The sequence below is a fragment of the Mus musculus genome, chromosome X (assembly GCF_000001635.26).
Source record: "Mus musculus strain C57BL/6J chromosome X, GRCm38.p6 C57BL/6J".
NCBI lineage: Eukaryota > Metazoa > Chordata > Mammalia > Rodentia > Muridae > Mus > Mus musculus.
Window position 1 is genome coordinate 9029639 of NC_000086.7, and position 20824 is coordinate 9050462.

The window sequence follows — 20824 nt, forward strand, 5'->3', positions numbered from 1 at the left end:
AGCACTTTTTAAATGTTCCTAAAACAGGGGAAGTCCTACTTATGCAATTTAAATATACACTATCATCGGGTCCTCATGTAGTTTCAGGGACTTTTACGAATTCATGGAGAATGTCTTAAACTAAAGCTTGTGCTTTTTGGAGTGTGCAGAGGCTCTGGTGACACTGGGCCTCAGTAGGAGGCCCTCTCCACCATGGCTCCTGGAGGGCAGACATTGGCATGCTCCAGCTACAGCAAGGCATTGCACAGCCCCCTGTGAATTTTGATGTTTCACACTCCTGGGTTGGAGCCTCAAAGGCAGCTTTTTTTCCCACCCCTCATAGCCCGCACCCCCCTTCCAATTTTTCAAGAAAGGTTCCTTAGCGCTCTCCCTCTCGACAGCATAGCAGTGCACGGGCGGTCTGGGTGGGCAGCCGAGAAGTTTTCCCAGAGATAATTTCACCAAGATGTCCAGTGATAGGCAAATGTCGGATGATGAGAATCCCAGCCCTAGCAGTTGCAGTTCAGATGAAGAGGAACGAGACCCTGCAGCTCCAGAGCCAGAGGAAAAGGAAGAAAAAAAACCTTCTGCCACCCAGCAGAAGAAAAAAACCAAACTCTCTAGCAAAAAAACTGCTGCTTGTCAGTGGTGGCACACGCCTTTAACCCCAGAACTTGAGAGGCAAAGGCAGGTGGATTTTGAAGTTAGAAGTTAGTCTCATCTACAGAGTGGGTTCCAGGACAGCCAGGGCTACACAGAGACACCCTGTCTCAGAAAAACAAAAGAAAAAAAAAAGACTGCAAAGTAATCCATTAGTGCTAAAAAATATCAGAAGGAGCTAGCTGAGATCAGCCTTGATCCTCCTCCTAACTGCGGTGCTGGGCCTAAAGGAGATAAGTTTTATGAATGGAGGTCAACTACACTTGGTCTACCAGGCTCTGTATATGAAAGGTGCTGGTTTTTTTCTGGATATCTCATTTTATTCAGATTACCCATTTAAGCCACCAAAGGTTACTTTCTGGACCAGAATCCATCACTGCACCATCAACAGTCAGGGAGTCATCTGCCTGGGTATTCTGAAAGACACCTGGATCGTGCTTTAACTATTTCAAAGGTTTTGCTCTCTATTTGACAGATTGCAACCCTGCACTTTGTAGCCCAGAGAGCACTGATGTATCATCTCAAACACAACAAACGTGCTCCTGAAGGAAAAACAAAACAAAAACAAAAACAAAAACAAAAACAAAAACAAAAAACCTTGTGGTTTGCAAGTCTTAATGTTACTGCCTGCCACCAGGGGATCTTGTTAAAATTCAGTTTGTGATACTGTGGATTTTGGACTGGAGCCTGCGAATCTATATTTCTAAAGGTTCTTAGAGGAAGGCAATACTTCTGGACTGTGGACAGCTTGAGGACCAGTTACACCTGAGATCTCAGACGTTTAAAGTGACTTTTTAACAGCGCCCATGGACAGGACAAGACTGAAGACTCTGATGTCTGTTTTTGATTCAGCCACCAACCTTGTTTTGTCTGAGAAGATATCGAGTGGTAGGCAACAAAGTTGATATGTTTACTTGCAGGATGCTTTGTCTTATAGGAGATGCTGTGGTCATGTTGTCTCTTCACAACAGTAGAGCACTGACTAAGACAGAAGTTGGCACCAGGGAGAAGAGTATTGCTCTGACTAGTCTAACCATGCTGCTTCTTTGCAAAATGTGCACTTTGGTCTGGGAAAGCCGTCCAAACACATTAAGTGGAGCACAATGGGCCATCCCACAGGAGCACAGGAGATAGTGTTGAGAGAGATTTGATGGTGGGGATCCAGTTCAAGAGGTTTCAGGTGAGAAAAATAAGGAAGTGACCTAGAGATTATTGTGATATTTTGGTGAATAATGTGGCTGCCTTCTGCACTTGTTTAAGAAAATCTGCCAGAGGACACACTGAAAAGTGTAGGATTAATGACATTAGCAGAGGAAATTTCAACACAGCCTAGTATCAACTCTGTCATTTGGTTATTAGTGGGCACTCTTACTCAGATCTATAATGAAAAGGAGTACTTTGAGAAAGGAAAGATACAAAATGGACAGTTTGAGGAGACAGGGAGCACCAGGATGTGTAGTGGAGCTAAATGTGGTGCCCAAGGAGATAAAAGTTTAAACTAAAGCCTGAGTCTAAATGGAAGAAAGAGAGCAGTGACCTCAGAACAAGCCCTTATGCAGGTGAGCTTCCCACCTGTAAAGAGAAATCAAAGCAAACTTTAGGCCAATGTGTGGTGACATGTGCCTTTAAAACAGCACTTGGGAGGAAGAGGCAGGTGAATCTCTGAGTTCAGGCCAACCTGGTCTATAGAGTGAGTTGTAGGCCAGCCATGCTTAGGCAGCAAAAACAAGAAAGGTGGTGAAAATGTGTTTGAATGAGGAGACCATATTCCAGCACCGCCATGCAGAAACTCTTGGCAATATAGGCAATATGATTCTGGCTTCAGGGACCAGGACTCAGACAGGAGGACTGTGGGATCTCCCTCTGCACTTAAGGAGAACTGGGGAGGCCACACAAGTGTCAGGGGAGTGTGCCTGCATGGAGGCCCAAAGAGGCTGTTGGACTAAGCTGTGAAGATTAAGCTTGGATTGCCTTGGACACTCTGAGAATTCGAGATGCCAGAGCTACTGTACATCTATCTGTTGGGCAGAGCTGCTAACATTGTATGGAACCAGCCCAAGAGAGAGAAATGTGTTGCAGTCAACTAAGCAGAAAGGAGTTGGAGCTCTGAAGAGCCCTTTGATATCAAATGGAGATGGAGTTGGCAGTTTGACCTGCGAGCTTTTGGTCATGCTTTGGTGCAGTATTTCCTCAGGATGCTTGATCCCTTTCCTCCCTTTTGAAATGGTAAGGTAAAGGAAGGGACGAGGTGGGGGGGGGGGTTACGATCATGTGGGGGAGGAACTGAAGAGATCCAAAGCAAGCAGCAGAATGCTGAGAGAAATACCATTGTGGGGATATTCACAGAAACTTATAAAGCATCCAAAGGATGGAGTCCAAAGCCTTGGACTAAATGTATTAATAGAGTCTATTAAAAACCTATGGTGTAGATCAGTACGTGCCCTGTATACCCCAACTCTCCCGAAATCAAAACTTCTGACCTGCCCCCTCCAATCGCCCTGACACTGCCGTGATGTCATCCTTGTGCACCAACACTCCTATCATTTGGTTTTCCCCCTTCTCACATAATCTCTGGGGTTGAAATGATGTCATGATTGGGTGCCAGCACTCATTGCTGCTGATACCCAGCTCCGATTAGCCCTGGGTCTGAAATGTCCTGACTGGGCTTCAACACTCATTTCCATTTATACCCGCCCCCTCTGCATTTCCACTGATGCCCCGCCTCCCTTAAGGCCTCCTGCTAAGACCATGTCATGATTGGCCTCCAACCCTCATTTCCGATGATGCCCACCTCTCACATTAGACCTGAGGCTGAATCCGTGTCATGATTGGGCCCCAACCATCATTTCCATTGAAGCCCGCCCCTCCCTTAAGCCCTCCTGCTGAGACCATGTCATGATTGGACTCCAACCCTAATTTCCGCTGATGCTCATCTCTCTCATTAGCCCTGAGGCTGAATCCGTGTCATGATTAGGCCCCAACCCTACTTTCCACTGATGCCCTCCCCTCCCTTAAGCCCTCCTGCTGAGACCACGTCTTGATTGGGCACTAACACTCATTTCCGCTGATGCCCACCACTCCCATTTGCCCTGGGACTTAAACCCTGTCATGATTGGGTGTCACACCTCATTTCCGGTGATGCCCCGCCTCTTCCTATAAACCCTGGCGCTCAAATACTGTGGTCGGTGGGCAGGAACAGCCATTTGGGTCACTGCCTGCAGCCTAGCTGTTGAGCTGCTCTAGCGATCATCTGTTCTGAGGTACTTTGGGACTGTGGGACTGTGTTCTTTGCTCCTGCCCTGCCCCTGTGAGCGGGTGGGGAATCGCTGAGCCTGTGGTTGTACAGCTCAAGTGCCTGCCATGGCCGAAGCGCCCTCTCGAATGCAGCAGAACTATGACTGGCAGTGCGAGGATGCTATCAACACCCACATCCAGCTGTGCCTCTATGCCTCCTACGAGTACATGTCGATGGCAGTCTACTTTGACCGTGATGACGTGGCCCAGGAGAACTTCAAGCGTTTCTTCTTGACCAAGTCACACAACTGCCAGACCAGTGCAGAGATGTTCATGCACCTACAGAATAAGCGTGGAGGCTGCAGCTCCCTTCAGGGCATCGCGAGACCAGAACGTGACAGCTGGCACGGGGGATTTCAAGCCATGGAATGTGCCTTCCACATGGAGATGCTGATCAACCAGAGCCTGCTCAACATGCACGAAGTGGCCAAGGAGAAAGGCGACCCCCACCTCTGCCATTTCCTGGAGCAAAACTGCCTAGATCAGCAGGTCGACATTTTGAAGGAGATGAGCGGCTACCTGACCAACCTGCGCCAGATGGGGGCCGTAGAGCACAACTTGGCTGAGTACCTCTTTGACAAGCTCAGCCTGTCCTAAAGCTTCAAGTGGACTGAACTGGGATGTCTCCACTGTCGTGGGGTCTTTCTCTGGTCATTACACCTAATGTTCATGTTGGTTTTGAAGCAAAGTTCACTCATTTTTGGTTTCTGATGGACTGTTGCTTTAAATAAATTTTGTGTGTTTGTTTGCAGCAAAATTGAAGTATCAAGTTGATGTTTAAATTCTTAACTTTGGGGACTGTGGGTGTAGCTCACTTGTTGCAGTGCTTACCTGATATTCAGGAAACCATGGATTGCATCCCAACCATGGCCATAAATGAGGATATGGTGGTCCAAGCCTGAAACCACAGCACTTTGGAGATAGAGGCAGGAATATCAAGTGTTACAGCAAGGTTAGGCCCTCCTAAGCTATAAGAGCCGGTTCCATAAAATTACACCATCAAAAATCCCTTTTACCATGAAAAGAAGAAAATGAATGTGGCACTCCACCGGGGTTTTTAAATGCCTGGTCAGGAGTATATCTCCATATTCATCGCCATTATTTGGAAGGTTTGAATATCCAGAAGTTTGGAGGGTTAAGGGATGGGAGGAGAGTGTGTATGAAGGGGAGACTGGGGGGGGGGGCAGCAATCCGGATGTAAAGTGAGTAAATAAATTAAATCTTATAGAAGAAAGGGATGGGCGTCTAGGCAATTTCCTGACTTAGTTCTGTGGGATGAACGAAGCCTGGATTTCTAGGAAAAGCAGAAGACCAACACATGAGAGAAGCCGCAGCATCATGCCCCAGGAAGTTAAATTCATGGGAAGAATGTGGAAGCCCCAAAGAGACAAATGAGAGTGAAACTGACAAACTTCATGAGAACTTACACAGGGCCTCTATGAAGGGGATGGAAGGACCCCCAGAGCTAGGAGTTCCCTAGGGGCCTCACAGTCAGGTGCTTAATAGACTTCCAGGGCATTCCACCTTTCAGGTTCCCTACCCATCTTCCTGAGGCTTACCATTTCTGTCAGCTTTTAGCAATCTGTAAGAGTTGGTATGTCATGGGGGAGGGTGACACAGATCTGGTGACTGCTCTTAAAGAGTCATCCCTGGTTTCCTAATGAATCAGTTTAAGATTCTCCGATCCTCCTCCAACACTCAGGCTCAGAAATCAACTCAGACTGTCAGTAGGTTTTAATGTGATGATTGCTGTGCCTGCCTACTATTTTGGGGGTGTTTTTAAGGTGTCAATGAGAAATAAATCCTCAGGGCTCGACCATTGGGGCCTACCCAGAGAGCTACTGTGGACCTCAGTTGGCCATGTAGATCTAGGGCCAGGGGCAGGTACTTGATGATCATGTACTAACATACAAATGGTAAAATCATGAGAATAACTATGACCTCTACTGAAAACATGAGAAACAGAACAGTTGGGCAACTTTGTTCTCATTGCAGGAGGGTGGGTAAAGAAATCATCCAAAAGAACAAACAAACCTCTGCAGCCTTTGCCATAACTGTCAGGAAGGCTGGTGAGTCCCTCGCTGCCTTTTCCTTTTTCTTTTTTTTTTCTTTTTGTAATAAAATTACGTTAATGCATTTTTTAAAAAAAAGAAAACCGTAAGAACCAAACATGAACTTTTAAAGTTGGCACCTTCTACAACTGTACACATCCTAAAACAACTGTCTATACTTTCCTACAGAACATAATTCAAACTCTGTGGGCATTTCAATATATCCTTACGGAAATAGTCAAAGGAGCATTTAGTACACCCAATCTGAAACAAAGTTCATAATCCCAATTTATGGCTATGTCAGGGCAATCAGCTTCTATTGAAAACTGCAACAAGTGATAAGACATATTTGGAAAATGTAAACATTTGGTCCTACAGTCTGTAATATTGCTTAAAGGGGTCTGATATTTGTTGCCAATGAAAGATACTTTAATCCACTGTATAGAAAAAAAGGGGAAAGAAAAAAATGCAGCTGTCCCTTTTCTGGAAATACATAAGACCAACACTACTATTTACACACGTGAAGGGTTTGAGACGTATTTAAGGAAGCATCTGCTCCATGGGAACCCGAGTGCCGCAGAGATGCAGAGACCCCCAAGCTTGATGGTGTGTAAACTACAAAAACGCATTTGAAGAAACATTTCTCTTGCTTGTCCTAATTTTGATCTTAAATACAAAACCATTTCTGAAATCAGTCACAATGTGAAGACCTAGGAAACCTTAGGGGTTTTTGTATCTGTGAAAACCTTGTCTCAGACTCTTCTCTTCCTGTCGATACTGGTCCACTGCAGGGACACACACAGACAGAATGGCCATACTGGACGAAAGGGGAACTGAACCTCAACACAACCATCATCCTGGTGGTCTCACTCATTCTGACGTATACATGACCTGCAACATTTGGGGTGGATACAGGGGCTATTGCAATGGATGAAGGAACAAAGCAACCATTATTAGTCCACAGGAACACTGATATATATATATATATATATATCACACTGATATATATATATATATATGCCAACATTTTCTGCATCCATATAAAGGTCTTGTATCCAGTTATTAAAACTACTGTTTTGACATAAGTCACATATACTAGGAAATCAATTTATTCAATGGCTCTGTGCAGTGTACTCACCAGCTTGGCAAGAGCTGAGGGATTAAGAATGAAACAGAAGCCACTCATTTTAAACCAGACAAAGGAGATCTGAAATTAAAACCATAAAGAAGGGTAGAGGAGCTTACTGGGAATATGAATACTAGACATCAAACACACACACACACACACACACACACACACACACACACACACACACCAAATGATTAAAAAAAAACCAAACTGTTTGGTCAGAACATAGGAACATAACTGCCTTGAGAAATTTGAGAATCACCTAACCAGAGTGCACACTCTCTTAGGTCCAGCCAGCACAATGCTGTAAATTGCCACAAAGCAGTCAAAGGTGTTCACTGACTACAGCCAATGCATTCTTAGCATCCACCTCCCAGGCCCAGTGTTCCTAACCCATCACTTCTAGCTACAGGCAATTGTCTCCAGCTGCTGCTCAGCCTCAGTGGCCATCGCTGTGGCCTGCAACTGTTCTGTCTCACTCTGGATGGCACTGGGGGTGACCTGTATCCTCTCACTGTGCATATTGTTCTCATGCCTCTTCAGGTCTGAGGCCTTGGGGAAGGCCTTGGTGCAGGAGCCGTACACAAAAGGCTTATCCCCTCTGTGTCTTCTCTCGTGGTCCTTGAGGTGAGACTTGTGTTGGAAGGCTTTGTCACACATGTGACACGTGAACGGTCTTTCGTTGCTGTGAATGCTCTCGTGCTTCTTTAGGTCTGGGGCGCAGATGAACGATTTTCCACACACCTCACAGCTGTAGGGTTTGTACCCTGTATAGATTTTTAGGTGTTCTTTCAGGTGGGCCTGCGTGGTGAAACCTTTTGTGCGTATCTCACAGACAAACGGCCTGTCAGCGGTGTGGGGCTTCTCATGCTTCTTCAGCTGGCCTTCATCGGAGAACATCTTCCCACATGCTTGGCAGGCGATCTGCTCTCGATGGTGACCATAGAGCAAGTACTCGAACTTCGTGTAGCTGGCCGCCGTGGTCCAGCCCGGAGTCTGTTCATCTTTTACTTCGCTCATCCCGTCATTAAAGGTTAAGGCCTGAGGGGTCTGAAAGCCCAGAGCTTTGGACTCGGGAGTCTCCGTGGACTCCACTTCCTGGCTGTAGCAGTTCACTTTCTGAACTTCCTCACTCCCCAGCTCTTTCAAAATTGCTTCCTGAACCCTGAGAGTGGTTGTGGGAGACTTACCGTCCTCTTGTCTCTGGAGAGTGCCTTCTACCATGTCATCAGAAGGGCTGTCATCTTGGTCCCCGATTTCTTCCACATCATTGTCCTGAGCATCAGCAGCGTCTCCAATGGGGCAGTTTAATTTGAGGCAATACTTATTCTTCAACTGGCCGTGACTTTCACCTGGACTAGACACATCGCGCTTCTGAGAACACACTTTATCCAAAAACCGGATACCGAAATCCTGCCCGGACTACATCATCAAGTTGATGTCCTCCTTTTTCACGAAAATCTTTGTGGTGTACCTGTAGTTCAGCACCTCTTCAAATATGTGGGAGCAGATGAAATCTATCTCTATGATGGACAAGCTGTCCAGTTCTAGCTTCTTGAAAAGTTTCTTTTTTTTTTTTCTTTCAATTTTTTATTAGGTATTTAGCTCATTTACATTTCCAATGCTATACCAAAAGTCCCCCATACCCACCCACCCCCACTCCCCTACCCGCCCACTCCCCCTTTTTGGCCCTGGCGTTCCCCTGTTCTGGGGCATATAAAGTTTGTGTGTCCAATGGGCCTCTCTTTCCAGTGATGGCCGACTAGGCCATCTTTTGATACATATGCAGCTAGAGTCAAGAGCTCCGGGGTACTGGTTAGTTCATAATGTTGATCCACCTATAGGGTTGCAGATCCCTTTAGCTCCTTGGGTACTTTCTCTAGCTCCTCCATTGGGAGCCCTGTGATCCATCCATTAGCTGACTGTGGGCATCCACTTCTGTGTTTGCTAGGCCCCGGCATAGTCTCACAAGAGACAGCTACATCTGGGTCCTTTCGATAAAATCTTGCTAGTGTATGCAATGGTGTCAGCGTTTGGATGCTGATTATGGGGTGGATCCCTGGATAAGGCAGTCTCTACATGGTCCATCCTTTCATCTCAGCTCCAAACTTTGTCTCTGTAACTCCTTCCAAGGGTGTTTTGTTCCCACTTCTAAGGAGGGGCATAGTGTCCACACTTCAGTCTTCTTTTTTCATGAGTTTCATGTGTTTAGGAAATTGTATCTTATATCTTGGGTATCCTAGGTTTTGGGCTAATATCCACTTATCAGTGAGTACATATTGTGTGAGTTCCTTTGTGAATGTGTTACCTCACTCAGGAAGATGCCCTCCAGGTCCATCCATTTGGCTAGGAATTTCATAAATTCATTCTTTTTAATAGCTGAGTAGTACTCCATTGTGTAGATGTACCACATTTTCTGTATCCATTCCTCTGTTGAGGGGCATCTGGGTTCTTTCCAGCTTCTGGCTATTATAAATAAGGCTGCTATGAACATAGTGGAGCATGTGTCCTTCTTACCAGTTGGGGCATCTTCTGGATATATGCCCAGGAGAGGTATTCCTGGATCCTCCAGTAGTACTATGTCCAATTTTCTAAGGAACCGCCAGATGGATTTCCAGAGTGGTTGTACAAGCCTGCAATCCCACCAACAATGGAGGAGTGTTCCTCTTTCTCCACATCCTCGCCAGCATCTGCTGTCACCTGAATTTTTGATCTTAGCCATTCTGACTGGTGTGAGGTGGAATCTCAGGGTTGTTTTGATTTGCATTTCCCTGATGATTAAGGATGTTGAACATTTTTTCAGGTGCTTCTCTGCCATTCGGTATTCCTCAGGTGAGAATTCTTTGTTCAGTTCTGAGCCCCATTTTTTAATGGGGTTATTTGATTTTCTGAAGTCCACCTTCTTGAGTTCTTTATATATGTTGGATATTAGTCCCCTATCTGATTTAGGATAGGTAAAGATCCTTTCCCAATCTGTTGGTGGTCTCTTTGTCTTATTGACAGTGTCTTTTGCCTTGCAGAAACTTTGGAGTTTCATTAGGTCCCATTTGTCAATTCTCGATCTTACAGCACAAGCCATTGCTGTTCTGTTCAGGAATTTTTCCCCTGTGCCCATATCTTCAAGGCTTTTCCCCACTTTCTCCTCTATAAGTTTCAGTGTCTCTGGTTTTATGTGAAGTTCTTTGATCCATTTAGATTTGACCTTAGTACAAGGAGATAAGTATGGATCGATTCGCATTCTTCTACATGATAACAACCAGTTGTGCCAGCACCATTTGTTGAAAATGCTGTCTTTCTTCCACTGGATGGTTTTAGCTCCCTTGTCGAAGATCAAGTGACCATAGGTGTGTGGGTTCATTTCTGGGTCTTCAATTCTATTCCATTGGTCTACTTGTCTGTCTCTATACCAGTACCATGCAGTTTTTACCACAATTGCTCTGTAGTAAAGCTTTAGGTCAGGCATGGTGATTCCACCAGAGGTTCTTTTATCCTTGAGAAGACTTTTTGCTATCCTAGGTTTTTTGTTATTCCAGATGAATTTGCAAATTGCTCCTTCTAATTCGTTGAAGAATTGAGTTGGAATTTTGATGGGGATTGCATTGAATCTGTAGATTGCTTTTGGCAAGATAGCCATTTTTACAATATTGATCCTGCCAATCCATGAGCATGGGAGATCTTTCCATCTTCTGAGATCTTCTTTAATTTCTTTCTTCAGAGACTTGAAGTTTTTATCATACATATCTTTCACTTCCTCAGTTAGAGTCACGCCGAGATATTTTATATTATTTGTGACTATTGAGAAGGGTGTTGTTTCCCTAATTTCTTTCTCAGACTGTTTATTCTTTGTGTAGAGAAAGGCCATTGACTTTTTTGAGTTAATTTTATAACCAGCTACATCACCGAAGCTGTTTATCATGTTTAGGAGTTCTCTGGTAGAATTTTTAGGGTCACTTATATTTACTATCATATCATCTGCGAAAAGTGATATTTTGACTTCCTCTTTTCCAATTTGTATCCCCTTGATCTCCTTTTGTTGTCGAATTGCTCAGCACTGCAGTATTCTTAACAAAGTTGATTCTCATTAGAAAATAAAGCTGCCATATGACCATCTAACACTTAGTAACTGGGAAAATTTGATTTGATCTGGTGATTTGTCACAGCAATAACAAAGTAACTATCACAATGGCTGAAACAAGTCTGCTCACTTGGAATCAACACTTTTTGTCCCAGGAGCAACAGAGTCTTCAGTATCAGGGGCCTAAATTTAGAGATGAAGGTTTGGACCTGTAGCCTGAACCTCTTGCAGAAGTGATGTATTTAAAGGCTGATCAACAATGGTCGCTACAAGAGTACTCCAGGCCAGCCAATCCAACAAGCCCAATACCTTGAAGGATGAAACCCATGCCCAAGATCACTGCCTGTGCCTGGTGGCTGGGCCTCTACTGAGTGCCACAAAGTAGAAGAAAAAACTCTAGATGCTAGTGTTCCTCTAAGCATGAATAACTGATATATATTCATGCTGCTCTACCGCAGATATTCAGACTTTTCCCCCTGGTTTTCAGTAAATCAAGTTGGATCACTCCACTCTTCTCTCTCCTCCTCTTCTCATTTCCTCTGTTCAGCCTCCCCTCCCAGATTCTCCAGTCTGACCACGTTTCTAAACAGTTTGCTAATTTATCTTGGCAGCTGAGGCAGCTATGGGAGCCACAGCAGGCAGAGAGCACAGGAGACTCAGGGTTCTCAGCAGGGCTCTCAGCAGGGCTCTCAGCAGGGCTGTTGTGGGTGATCCTTGGACTCTCTATCCTCCAGGAACAGTTTCACTGTTCCAGAAGATGGTGATGATTCTGACGACTGAGATGCACGTGTGGTGGTGTCTCTGGAGGCTAAAGTGCAGGTGCCAAGTGGTTCCAAATAGCTGGGTGCAGTTTGTCTCAGGGGCACCTCTAGAGGGTCAGCCTGTTTCTTTCAGCCTCTAGAGGGCAGAGATGAGTCCCAGACCTTGCTCTCTACATTATCCTAGCCTTTCTGTGCACTTTGTGAGGCGCCTGCAGTTAAGAACGTGTCCAGCAGGGGGCGCAGTGTACATGGGTGTTCTCCAGTAACAGTCTTGGCTGGGAAGGAGAGCTAGATTCCAGGTTCTTAAAATACTGTTTTCCTGTACATACCTAAGTAATCTTTACATTGGAAAACAAACAAATAGTAAAGCTCTGTTGTTGTTGTTGTTAAGTAGCAAATTAATTTAGGGGGAGCAGTTTGGGGGGCTGATGGGTCTTGTTCTGCCATTCAGGCTGGGCTGAAGCTCCTAGGGTCTGAAGATGCTCCTGTCTCAGACTCCAAAGCATGGGACTGCATACAGAAGCGTGCAACAGTGCTAGGCTTCCAATCAGGTTTCACATTTTGCTTCTAGACAGAAATATAATTTCCTGAAACCTTTCGTTTTGAAATGATGTCATTATTGGGCCCCCGCACTCATTGCTGCTGACGCCCCCCTCCCACTATCCCTCGGGCTGAAATGTCCTGATTGGGTGTCAACGCTCATTTGCACTGATGCTCCCCCCTTAATCCCTGGAGCTGAAATGTCCTGATTGGGTGCCAAAATTTTTTCCACTGATGCCTCTCCCATCCCATTAGCACTAGGACTGAAATGTCATGATTGGGCGCAAAAACTAATTTCCAATTATGCCCGGCCCCTCCGATTATCCCTGGTGCTGAGATGTCATGATTGGGGCCAACACTCATTTCTGCTGATGGCCCTCCTCTCCCATTAGACCTGGACCTGAATCCGTGTCATGATTGGACGCCAACACTCATTTCCACTGATGCCCCGGCCCTCCCATTAGTCCTGAGGCTGAACCCCTGTCATGATTGGGCTCCAATCCTCATTTCAGGTGATGCTCAGCTCCTCCCATCAGCCCTGTGGCTGAATCTCTGTCACGATTGGGCCCCAACCCTCATTTCTGCTGAGGCCCAGCCCCTCCCATTAGCCCTGGGGCTGCATCCCTGTCACCACTAGACACCAACACTCATTTCTGCTGATGCCCCGCCCATGCCATTACCCTTGGGCCTAAATCCCTGTCATGATTGAACTCCAACCCACATTTCTCCTGATACCCTGACTCCCATTATCCTTAGGCTTAATCCGTGTCATAATTGGGCGCCAACACTGATTTCCTCTGATGCCCTGCCCCTCCCATTAGCCCGGGACTGAATCCCTGTCATAATTGGACTTGAACCCTCATTTTTGCTGAGGCCCAGCGCCTCCCATTTGTCCTCGGGCTGATCCCTGTCATGATTGGGCCCCAACCCTCATTTCGGCTGAGGCCCCACTCCTCCAATTAGCCCTGAGGCTGAATCCATGTCATGAGTAGGCACCAACTCTCATTAACACTGATGCGCTGCCCCTTACATTAGCCCTGGGGCTGAATCCCTGTCATGATTGGGCCCCAACACTCATTTCTGCTGATGGCCCTCCTCTCCCATTAGACCTGAGGCTGAATCCGTGTCATGATTGGGCACCAAACCGCAATTCCACTAAAGCCCCACCCCTCCCATTACCATCCTGCCGAAACCATGTCTTGTCATGATTGGGCCCCAACCCTCCTTTCCACTGATGCCCCCCCCTCCCTTAAGCCCTCCTGCTGAGACCACATCTTGATTGGGCACTAACACTCATTTCCGCTGATGCCCACCACTCCCATTTGCCCTGGGACTTAAACCCTGTCGTGATTGGGTGTCAACCCTCATTTCCGGTGATGCCCCGCCTCTTCCTATAAATCCTGGCGCTCAAATACTGTGGTCGGTGGGCAGGAACAGCCATTTGGATCACTGCCTGCAGCCTAGCGGTTGAGCTGCTCTGGCGATCATCTGTTCTGAGGTACTTTGGGACTGTGGGACTGTGTTCTTTGCTCCCGCCCTGCCCCCTGTGAGCGGGTGGGGAATCGCTGAGTCTGTGGTTGTACAGCTCAAGCGCCCGCCATGGCCGAAGCGCCCTCTCGAGTGCGGCAGAACTATGACTGGCAGTGTGAGGATGCTATCAACACCCACATCCAGCTGCGCCTCTATGCCTCCTACGTGTACATGTCGATGGCAGTCTACTTTGACCGTGATGACGTGGCCCAGGAGAACTTCAAGCGTTTCTTCTTGACCAAGTCACACAACTGCCAGACCAGTGCAGAGATGTTCATGCACCTGCAGAATAAGCGTGGAGGCTGCATCTCCCTTCAGGACATCGCGAGACCAGAACGTGACAGCTGGCACGGGGGATTTCAAGCCATGGAATGTGCCTTCCACATGGAGATGCTGATCAACCAGAGCCTGCTCAACATGCACGAAGTGGCCAAGGAGAAAGGCGACCCCCACCTCTGCCATTTCCTGGAGCAAAACTGCCTAGACATTTTGAAGGAGATGAGCGGCTACCTGACCAACCTGCGCCAGATGGGAGCCGTAGAGCACAACTTGGCTGAGTACCTCTTTGACAAGCTCAGCTTGTCCTAAAGCTTCAAGTGGACTGAACTGGGATGTCTCCACTGTCGTGGGGTCTTTCTCTGGTCATTACACCTGATGTTCATGTTGGTTTTGAAGCAAAGTCCACTCATTTTCGGTTTCTGATGGACTGTTGCTTTAAATAAATTTTGTGTGTTTGTTTGCAGCAAAATTGAAGTATAAAATTGATGTTTAAATTCTTAACTTTGGGGACTGTGGGTGTAGCTCACTTGTTACAGTGCTTACCTGGTATTCAGGAAACCATGGACTGCATCCCAACCATGGCCATAAACGAGGATATGGTGGTCCAAGCAGAAACCACAGCACTGTGGAGATAGAGGCAGGAATATCAAGTGCTACAGCAAGGTTAGGCCCTCCTAAGCTATAAGAGCCGATTCCATAAAATTACACCATCAAAAATCCCTTTTACTGTGAAAAAAGAAAATGAATGTGGGACTCCACTGGGGTTTTTTAATCCCTGGTCAGGAGTATATCTCTATATTCATTCCCATTATTTGGTATCTTTGAATATCCAGAAGTTTGGAGGGTAAGGGATGGGAGGAGAGTGTGTATGAAGGGGAGACTGAGGGGGGGCAGCAATACGGATGTAAAGTGAGTAAATACATTAAATCTTATAGAAGAAAGTGGTGGGCTTCTAGGAAATTTCCTGATTTAGTTCTATGGGATGAACAAAGCCTGGGTTTCTAGGAAAAGCAGAAGACCAACACATGAGAGTAGCCGCGGCATCATGCCCCAGGAAGTTAAATTCATGGGAAGAATGTGGAAGCCCCAAACAAAGAGACAAATGAGAGTGAAACTGACAAACTTCATCAGAACTTACACAGGGCCTCTATGAAGGGGATGGAAGGACCCCCAGAGCTAGGAGTTCCCTAGGAGCCTCACAGTCAGGTGCTTAATAGACTTCCAGGGCATTCCACCTTTCAGGTTCCCTACCCAACTTCCTGAGGCTTACCATTTCTGTCAGCTTTTAGCAATCTGTAAGAGTTGGTATGTCATGGGGGAGGGTGACACAGATCTGGTGACTGCTCTTAAAGAGTCATCCCTGGTTTCCTAATGAATCAGTTTAAGATTCTCCGATCCTCCTCCAACACTCAGGCTCAGAAATCAACTCAGACTGTCAGTAGGTTTTAATGTGATGATTGCTGTGCCTGCCTACTATTTTGGGGGTGTTTTTAAGGTGTCAATGAGAAATAGATCTTCAGGGCTCGGCCATTGGGGCCTACCCAGAGAGCTGCTGTGGACCTCAGTTGGCCATGTAGATCTAGGGCCAGGGGCAGGTACTTGATGATCATGTACTAACATACAAATGGTAAAATCATGAGAATAACTATGACCTCTATTGAAAACATGAGAAACAGAACAGTTGGGCAACTTTGTTCTCATTGCAGGAGGGTGGGTAAAGAAATCATCCAAAAGAACAAACAAACCTCTGCAGCCTTTGCCATAACTGTCAGGAAGGCTGGTGAGTCCCTCGCTGCCTTTTCCTTTTTCTTTTTGTAATGAAATTACTTTAATGTGTTTTTTTTTTAAAGAAAACCGTAAGAAGCTAACATGAACTTTTAAAGTTGGCACCTTCTACAATTGTACACATCCTAAAACAACTGTCTATACTTTCCTACAGAACATAATTCAAACTCTGTGGGCATTTCAATATATCCTTACGGAAATAGTCAAAGGAGCATTTAGTACACCCAATCTGAAACAAAGTTCATAATCCCGATTTATCACTATGTAAGGGCAATCAGCTTTTATTGAAAACTGCAACAAGTGATAAGACATATTTGGAAAACGTAAACATTTGGTCTGACAGTCTGTAATATTGCTTTAAGGCATGTGAATGGTCTTTAGTTGCTGTGAATGCTCTCGTGCTTCTTTAGGTCTGGGGCGCAGATGAACGATTTTCCACACACCTCACAGCTGTAGGGTTTGTACCCTGTATGGGTTTTTAGGTGTTCTTTCAGGTGGGCCTGGGTGGTGAAACCTTTTGTGCACATCTCACAGACAAACGGCCTGTCAGCGGTGTGGGGCTTCTCATGCTTCTTCAGCTGGCCTTCATCAGAGAACGTTTCCCACACGCTTGGCAGGCGATCTGCTCTCGATGGTGACCATAGAGCAAGTACTCGAACTTCATGTAGCTGGCCGCCGTGGTCCAGCCTGGAGTCTGTTCATCTTTTACTTCGCTCATCCCGTCATTAAAGGTTAAGGCCTGAGGGGTCTGAGAGCTCAGAGCTTTGGACTCGGGAGTCTCCGTGGACTCCACTTCCTGGCTGTAGCAGTTCACTTTCTGAACTTCCTCACTCCCCAGCTCTTTCAAAATTGCTTCCTGAACCCTGAGAGTGGTTGTGGGAGACTTACCGTCCTCTTGTCTCTGGAGAGTGCCTTCTACCGTGTCATCAGAAGGGCTGTCATCTTGGTCCCCGATTTCTTCCACATCATCGTCCTGAGAGCATCAGCAGTGTCTCCAATGGAGCAGTTTAATTTGAGGCGATACTTACTCTTCAACTGGCCGTTACTTTCATCTGGACTAGACACATCACGCTTCTGAGAACACAATTTATCCAAAAACCGGATACTGAAAATCTGCCCAGACTACATCATCAAGTTGATGTCCTCCTTTTTCACGAAAATCTTTGTGGTGTACATGCAGTTCAGCACCTCTTCACATATGTGGGAGCGGAGGAAATCTATCTCTATGACAGACGAGCTGTCCACGTCCAGCTTCTTGAAAAGCTTCTTAAGGTAGGTGCTGCAGGTGGCGAGGACACAAAGGTGGGCGTGGAACTTTACACCTTCAACCAGGATGGCAATGTTGCAGAATTCTCCCTACAGGCGCTGTTTGTTCAGTGTTTTCAGAAACAGCATTTTATGATCATCTTCATTATATTTTATGGTTTCAGACATAATGATGAAAAACTCCATGAACAATTCAGGCTATGTTCTTCATGCCTTAAAATCCAAAATGTTCAGATCAGACTCAGGCTGATCAGGGGCAAGCCAGATCTGCAGCTTGGCACCACTACAGACAGTTGCTGTGGCTGTGGTCTCCCTCGCTCAGCAGTGCACAAGCCAGGGACAGGATGGACACTGGGGCACAGGGGGTGGCAGTGTTTTGGATTTTTTTGTTTTTTTATTTTTTAAGTTTGGGGTGGAGTGGGGTGGGGTGGTGGAATCGTGCACGTCCCTGTTGGTGGCAGCCCTCCTCCTACAGGATCACACACTAGCCAACCCTCCAGGAACAACCCCACCACCCCCTCCGCGTTGTGCTACCTTTTTCTATTTTAAAGTGCACACACTGGAGAAGACACCGGTGTATTATGTAATTTTCAATTTCTTTTATACAATACCATGTCAAAGGCAACTTCCAGGAGAAAGTTTGGGATCATGTGTACAGCACTTTAAAGTCCATTAAGGTAGAGTAAGAGATGACAGTGGAATCTGAAACTGGGGGCTCATATCTTAAACTACAAATAGATAAAAGAGCACAAACTTGAAATGGTGGGTCTCCTAACTCTAAAAGAGTTCCTCCAGTTTCCTATGTCTTCTAACTCCCAAGCCTCCTAGAAGAGTGCCACCACGTGGGACAAAGTATTTAAATGCCTGATAATATGTTGGGGCATCCCATTGAAACCACCACACTCCACTGCCTGGTACCAATTGTCTTGTGACCATATATACTGTATTTCAAAATGCATGTAGTCTAAATTTAGAAGTCCCTATACTTTTTTCCATAATTACAACATTGCTTAGGAAGCGACAAGTCTCTCAAAGACTTAAAGTGACAGGGTAGGAGAATAGCCAGAGAGGCCTCATCCACGTAGAAAAGAATGGAAGGGATGGCAGAAGTATTATGGTAGGCAGTGAAGGGAGTGGGACAGTGAGAGGGATGTAAACTGAACAAGTAAAAAATAAATTATAAAAGACCTCAGGACTCTACGGAGACTCTAGGCAGCCTATTTATTGTCACTCCTTGAAAAATTAAAAAGGAAATGGCATATTTCTGACATATAATGGCACAGAACATACACTAGTCTTTCAAAGGGGATGAATGTGAACATAGGAAAAGTTGACCAAAGCAATGCTGAAATCCAGCAAGGCAAATGCCAAACGCTGTACCTCCATGTTCCATATCAAAGGCCTTACATGGCTCTACCATTCGAGCGTTTCTGCCTTTAGCACACTTTCTAACTCTTGGGCTGGTCCCATCCTCTGTATTCAGTGCACAGTACTGGCATCTCCAACACCTTGGGGTCTCCAAGCCAACTGAGGCTTCATTTTCAGAGCTACATGGAATGGCTTCTTAGGGCCTCTTGTCCCACAGGCCCTTCAAACAGGAACTTCTCTGTCACACACTGCCCAGCCACAGTGGCTCTCTGAAACTGTGAAGGAACATTTCACGACCCCTTTACTCTTACAGCTGTAGGTGACTTTCTGTGACTGTGTGTGACTTTGCAGACTGTGACTTTATAGCCACGATGACAATAGTGCCAAGTTCAGCTGTCAGCCTGGCATAACCTTGGCTCCCGTGAGCCAATTTAATAGCTTCATCTGTTGTTGCTTTATAGCATCACTAATGTCCTTAGGCATTTTTCTTTCACACTACAGAAGCTTAGCTGGGTGGGGTCTTGCCACAGGGTACCATACTCTTACTTCTCTGTATCTCAGGTGTTTCCAGGACATAGATTTCTCCAACAATGACAGCTTAAAGCACAAGTTTTAACAATAACACTAAACTTGCCAGTCTCCCTGGCTTACACATTTTGTATTTCAGTACTGCTCCTCCCCAACCTGCCTATACCTAAAAAGGACCCTTTCTGGAATGGGGTTTCTGCTGTACCTCTGAAATGGTAAACACCTTAAAGCCGAGTCATCCTTAGTCTGAGGTCTAGCACAGTATTTATCAACTCTCATATCCCCAACATACAACATTAAAAGGTACACTAAACTCCGAAGGTAGCTATGCTACAAAATAGTTAACAATTGTACAATATTTATTTATGCTTGAAATTCCAGTCCTAAACCAACCTTGTGACGTTCTTGCCATCCAGCAGGGCTGAAAGTGTCAGTTTGATACCTGGTTTTAGGGTCTGAGAGAACACTAAGACAATCAGGCTGGAGTTGTTCACTTTGGCTGAAAGGCCAGCATCAGGGTCGACCTGATACCGGGCTGCTATTTCAAAGCAAGTGTTATTGTTTGCTGCAGCCCAGGGGAGATTTACAGCAGTCTCCAACTTCTGGCAAATGGAGTCACCAAACTCCGATCTGTCGTTCTGATTATTATGAAGCAGGAATTCATCTGTCTTGTAGCCAAATGTGGAGTTGCTCTGGGCCATCGGGATTTCGAGGTCTCAAAACTCATCTGGGAGCCAGCCAGCCAGCCAGCCAACCCTCATAGGCAAGTAACACAGCGCCCCGGATTGAGGGCCCAGGAATGTCAAAGTCCATGCCACAGCCCAGGTTGATGTGGTCCCTCTTGATTTGAGCATTTTTCTTGGTTTTAGCACCCCCCCACCCCCAGTGTTAGGTGAGAAAGATGAAGTGAAGGTCAGCTTCAGTCCATGAGCAAGCTGGTCTTCCACAGTGATCTAAGTTCCCAGGGTGCTGTCTGTGTTCCAATTCTCCATTAATGCTAGCCCATGCTTGGTCCCTCTGTACATGCTAGCCATACTTGGTCCATTTGACCTTGGTTTCCAGGCTGCCGTTAACTCTGGTGGCTCCATGTTGGCAGAGCCTGAGCTGGTATATTCCAATCCATTCTCAGACTTTGTTTTTAAATCAAGTTTTGTTAAGCCAAAACTGTAGCCCTTGGTGAAGACATCTCTGGAGGACTTGCCAAGATCAGTGTATGTGGGCTGTATAGCCTGGTTCTCGGAGGAGGTGACCTTGGGAGCAGTGGCAGCTATGGAGGGGTTGCAGTGAGGAGAGGTTTGGAGAGTTTTAATGACTACTTCATTCCCTTAGGGGTTATAGAACTATTCGGGTGGCATGCCTGATCTTGATTTAGTTTTGGTAAGTGGTTTCTGTTTAGAAAATCCATCCATTTTATTTAGATTCTCCATCTTTGTGGAGTAAAGTATTTTGAAGTAAGACCTAATAATTCTATGAAATTCCTCAGTGTCTTTTATGTCTCTGTTTTCATTTGTGATTCTGTTTATTTGAATACTCACTCGCAGTCTCTTGGTTCGTTCTGCTAAGGGTTTGTCTATCTTAT

The 20824-nt window shown here is 45.9% G+C and overlaps 2 protein-coding genes and 4 pseudogenes across 2 annotated transcripts; 3 read left to right on the top strand and 3 right to left on the bottom strand.

Moving 5' to 3' along the window:
• The first annotated feature begins 445 nt into the window (after positions 1–445).
• Gm14865 lies at positions 446–1185 on the top strand (annotated as a pseudogene).
• Positions 1186–3847: 2662 nt separating this feature from the next.
• On the top strand, positions 3848–4695 carry Fthl17e (ferritin, heavy polypeptide-like 17, member E). The gene has a single exon (NM_031261.2). The coding sequence runs from the start codon at positions 4000–4002 to the stop codon at positions 4528–4530; it is 531 nt and encodes a 176-aa protein (NP_112551.2). The 5' UTR covers positions 3848–3999; the 3' UTR covers positions 4531–4695.
• Gm14503 (predicted gene 14503) lies at positions 7320–8682 on the bottom strand (annotated as a pseudogene).
• On the top strand, positions 13913–14772 carry Fthl17-ps1 (ferritin, heavy polypeptide-like 17, pseudogene 1). Its single transcript, NM_001277184.1, has one exon. It carries the CDS (start codon positions 14089–14091, stop codon positions 14605–14607), a length of 519 nt encoding a protein of 172 aa, NP_001264113.1. The 5' UTR covers positions 13913–14088; the 3' UTR covers positions 14608–14772.
• On the bottom strand, positions 16453–17709 carry Gm14864 (predicted gene 14864; annotated as a pseudogene).
• Gm5379 (predicted gene 5379) lies at positions 19412–20546 on the bottom strand (annotated as a pseudogene).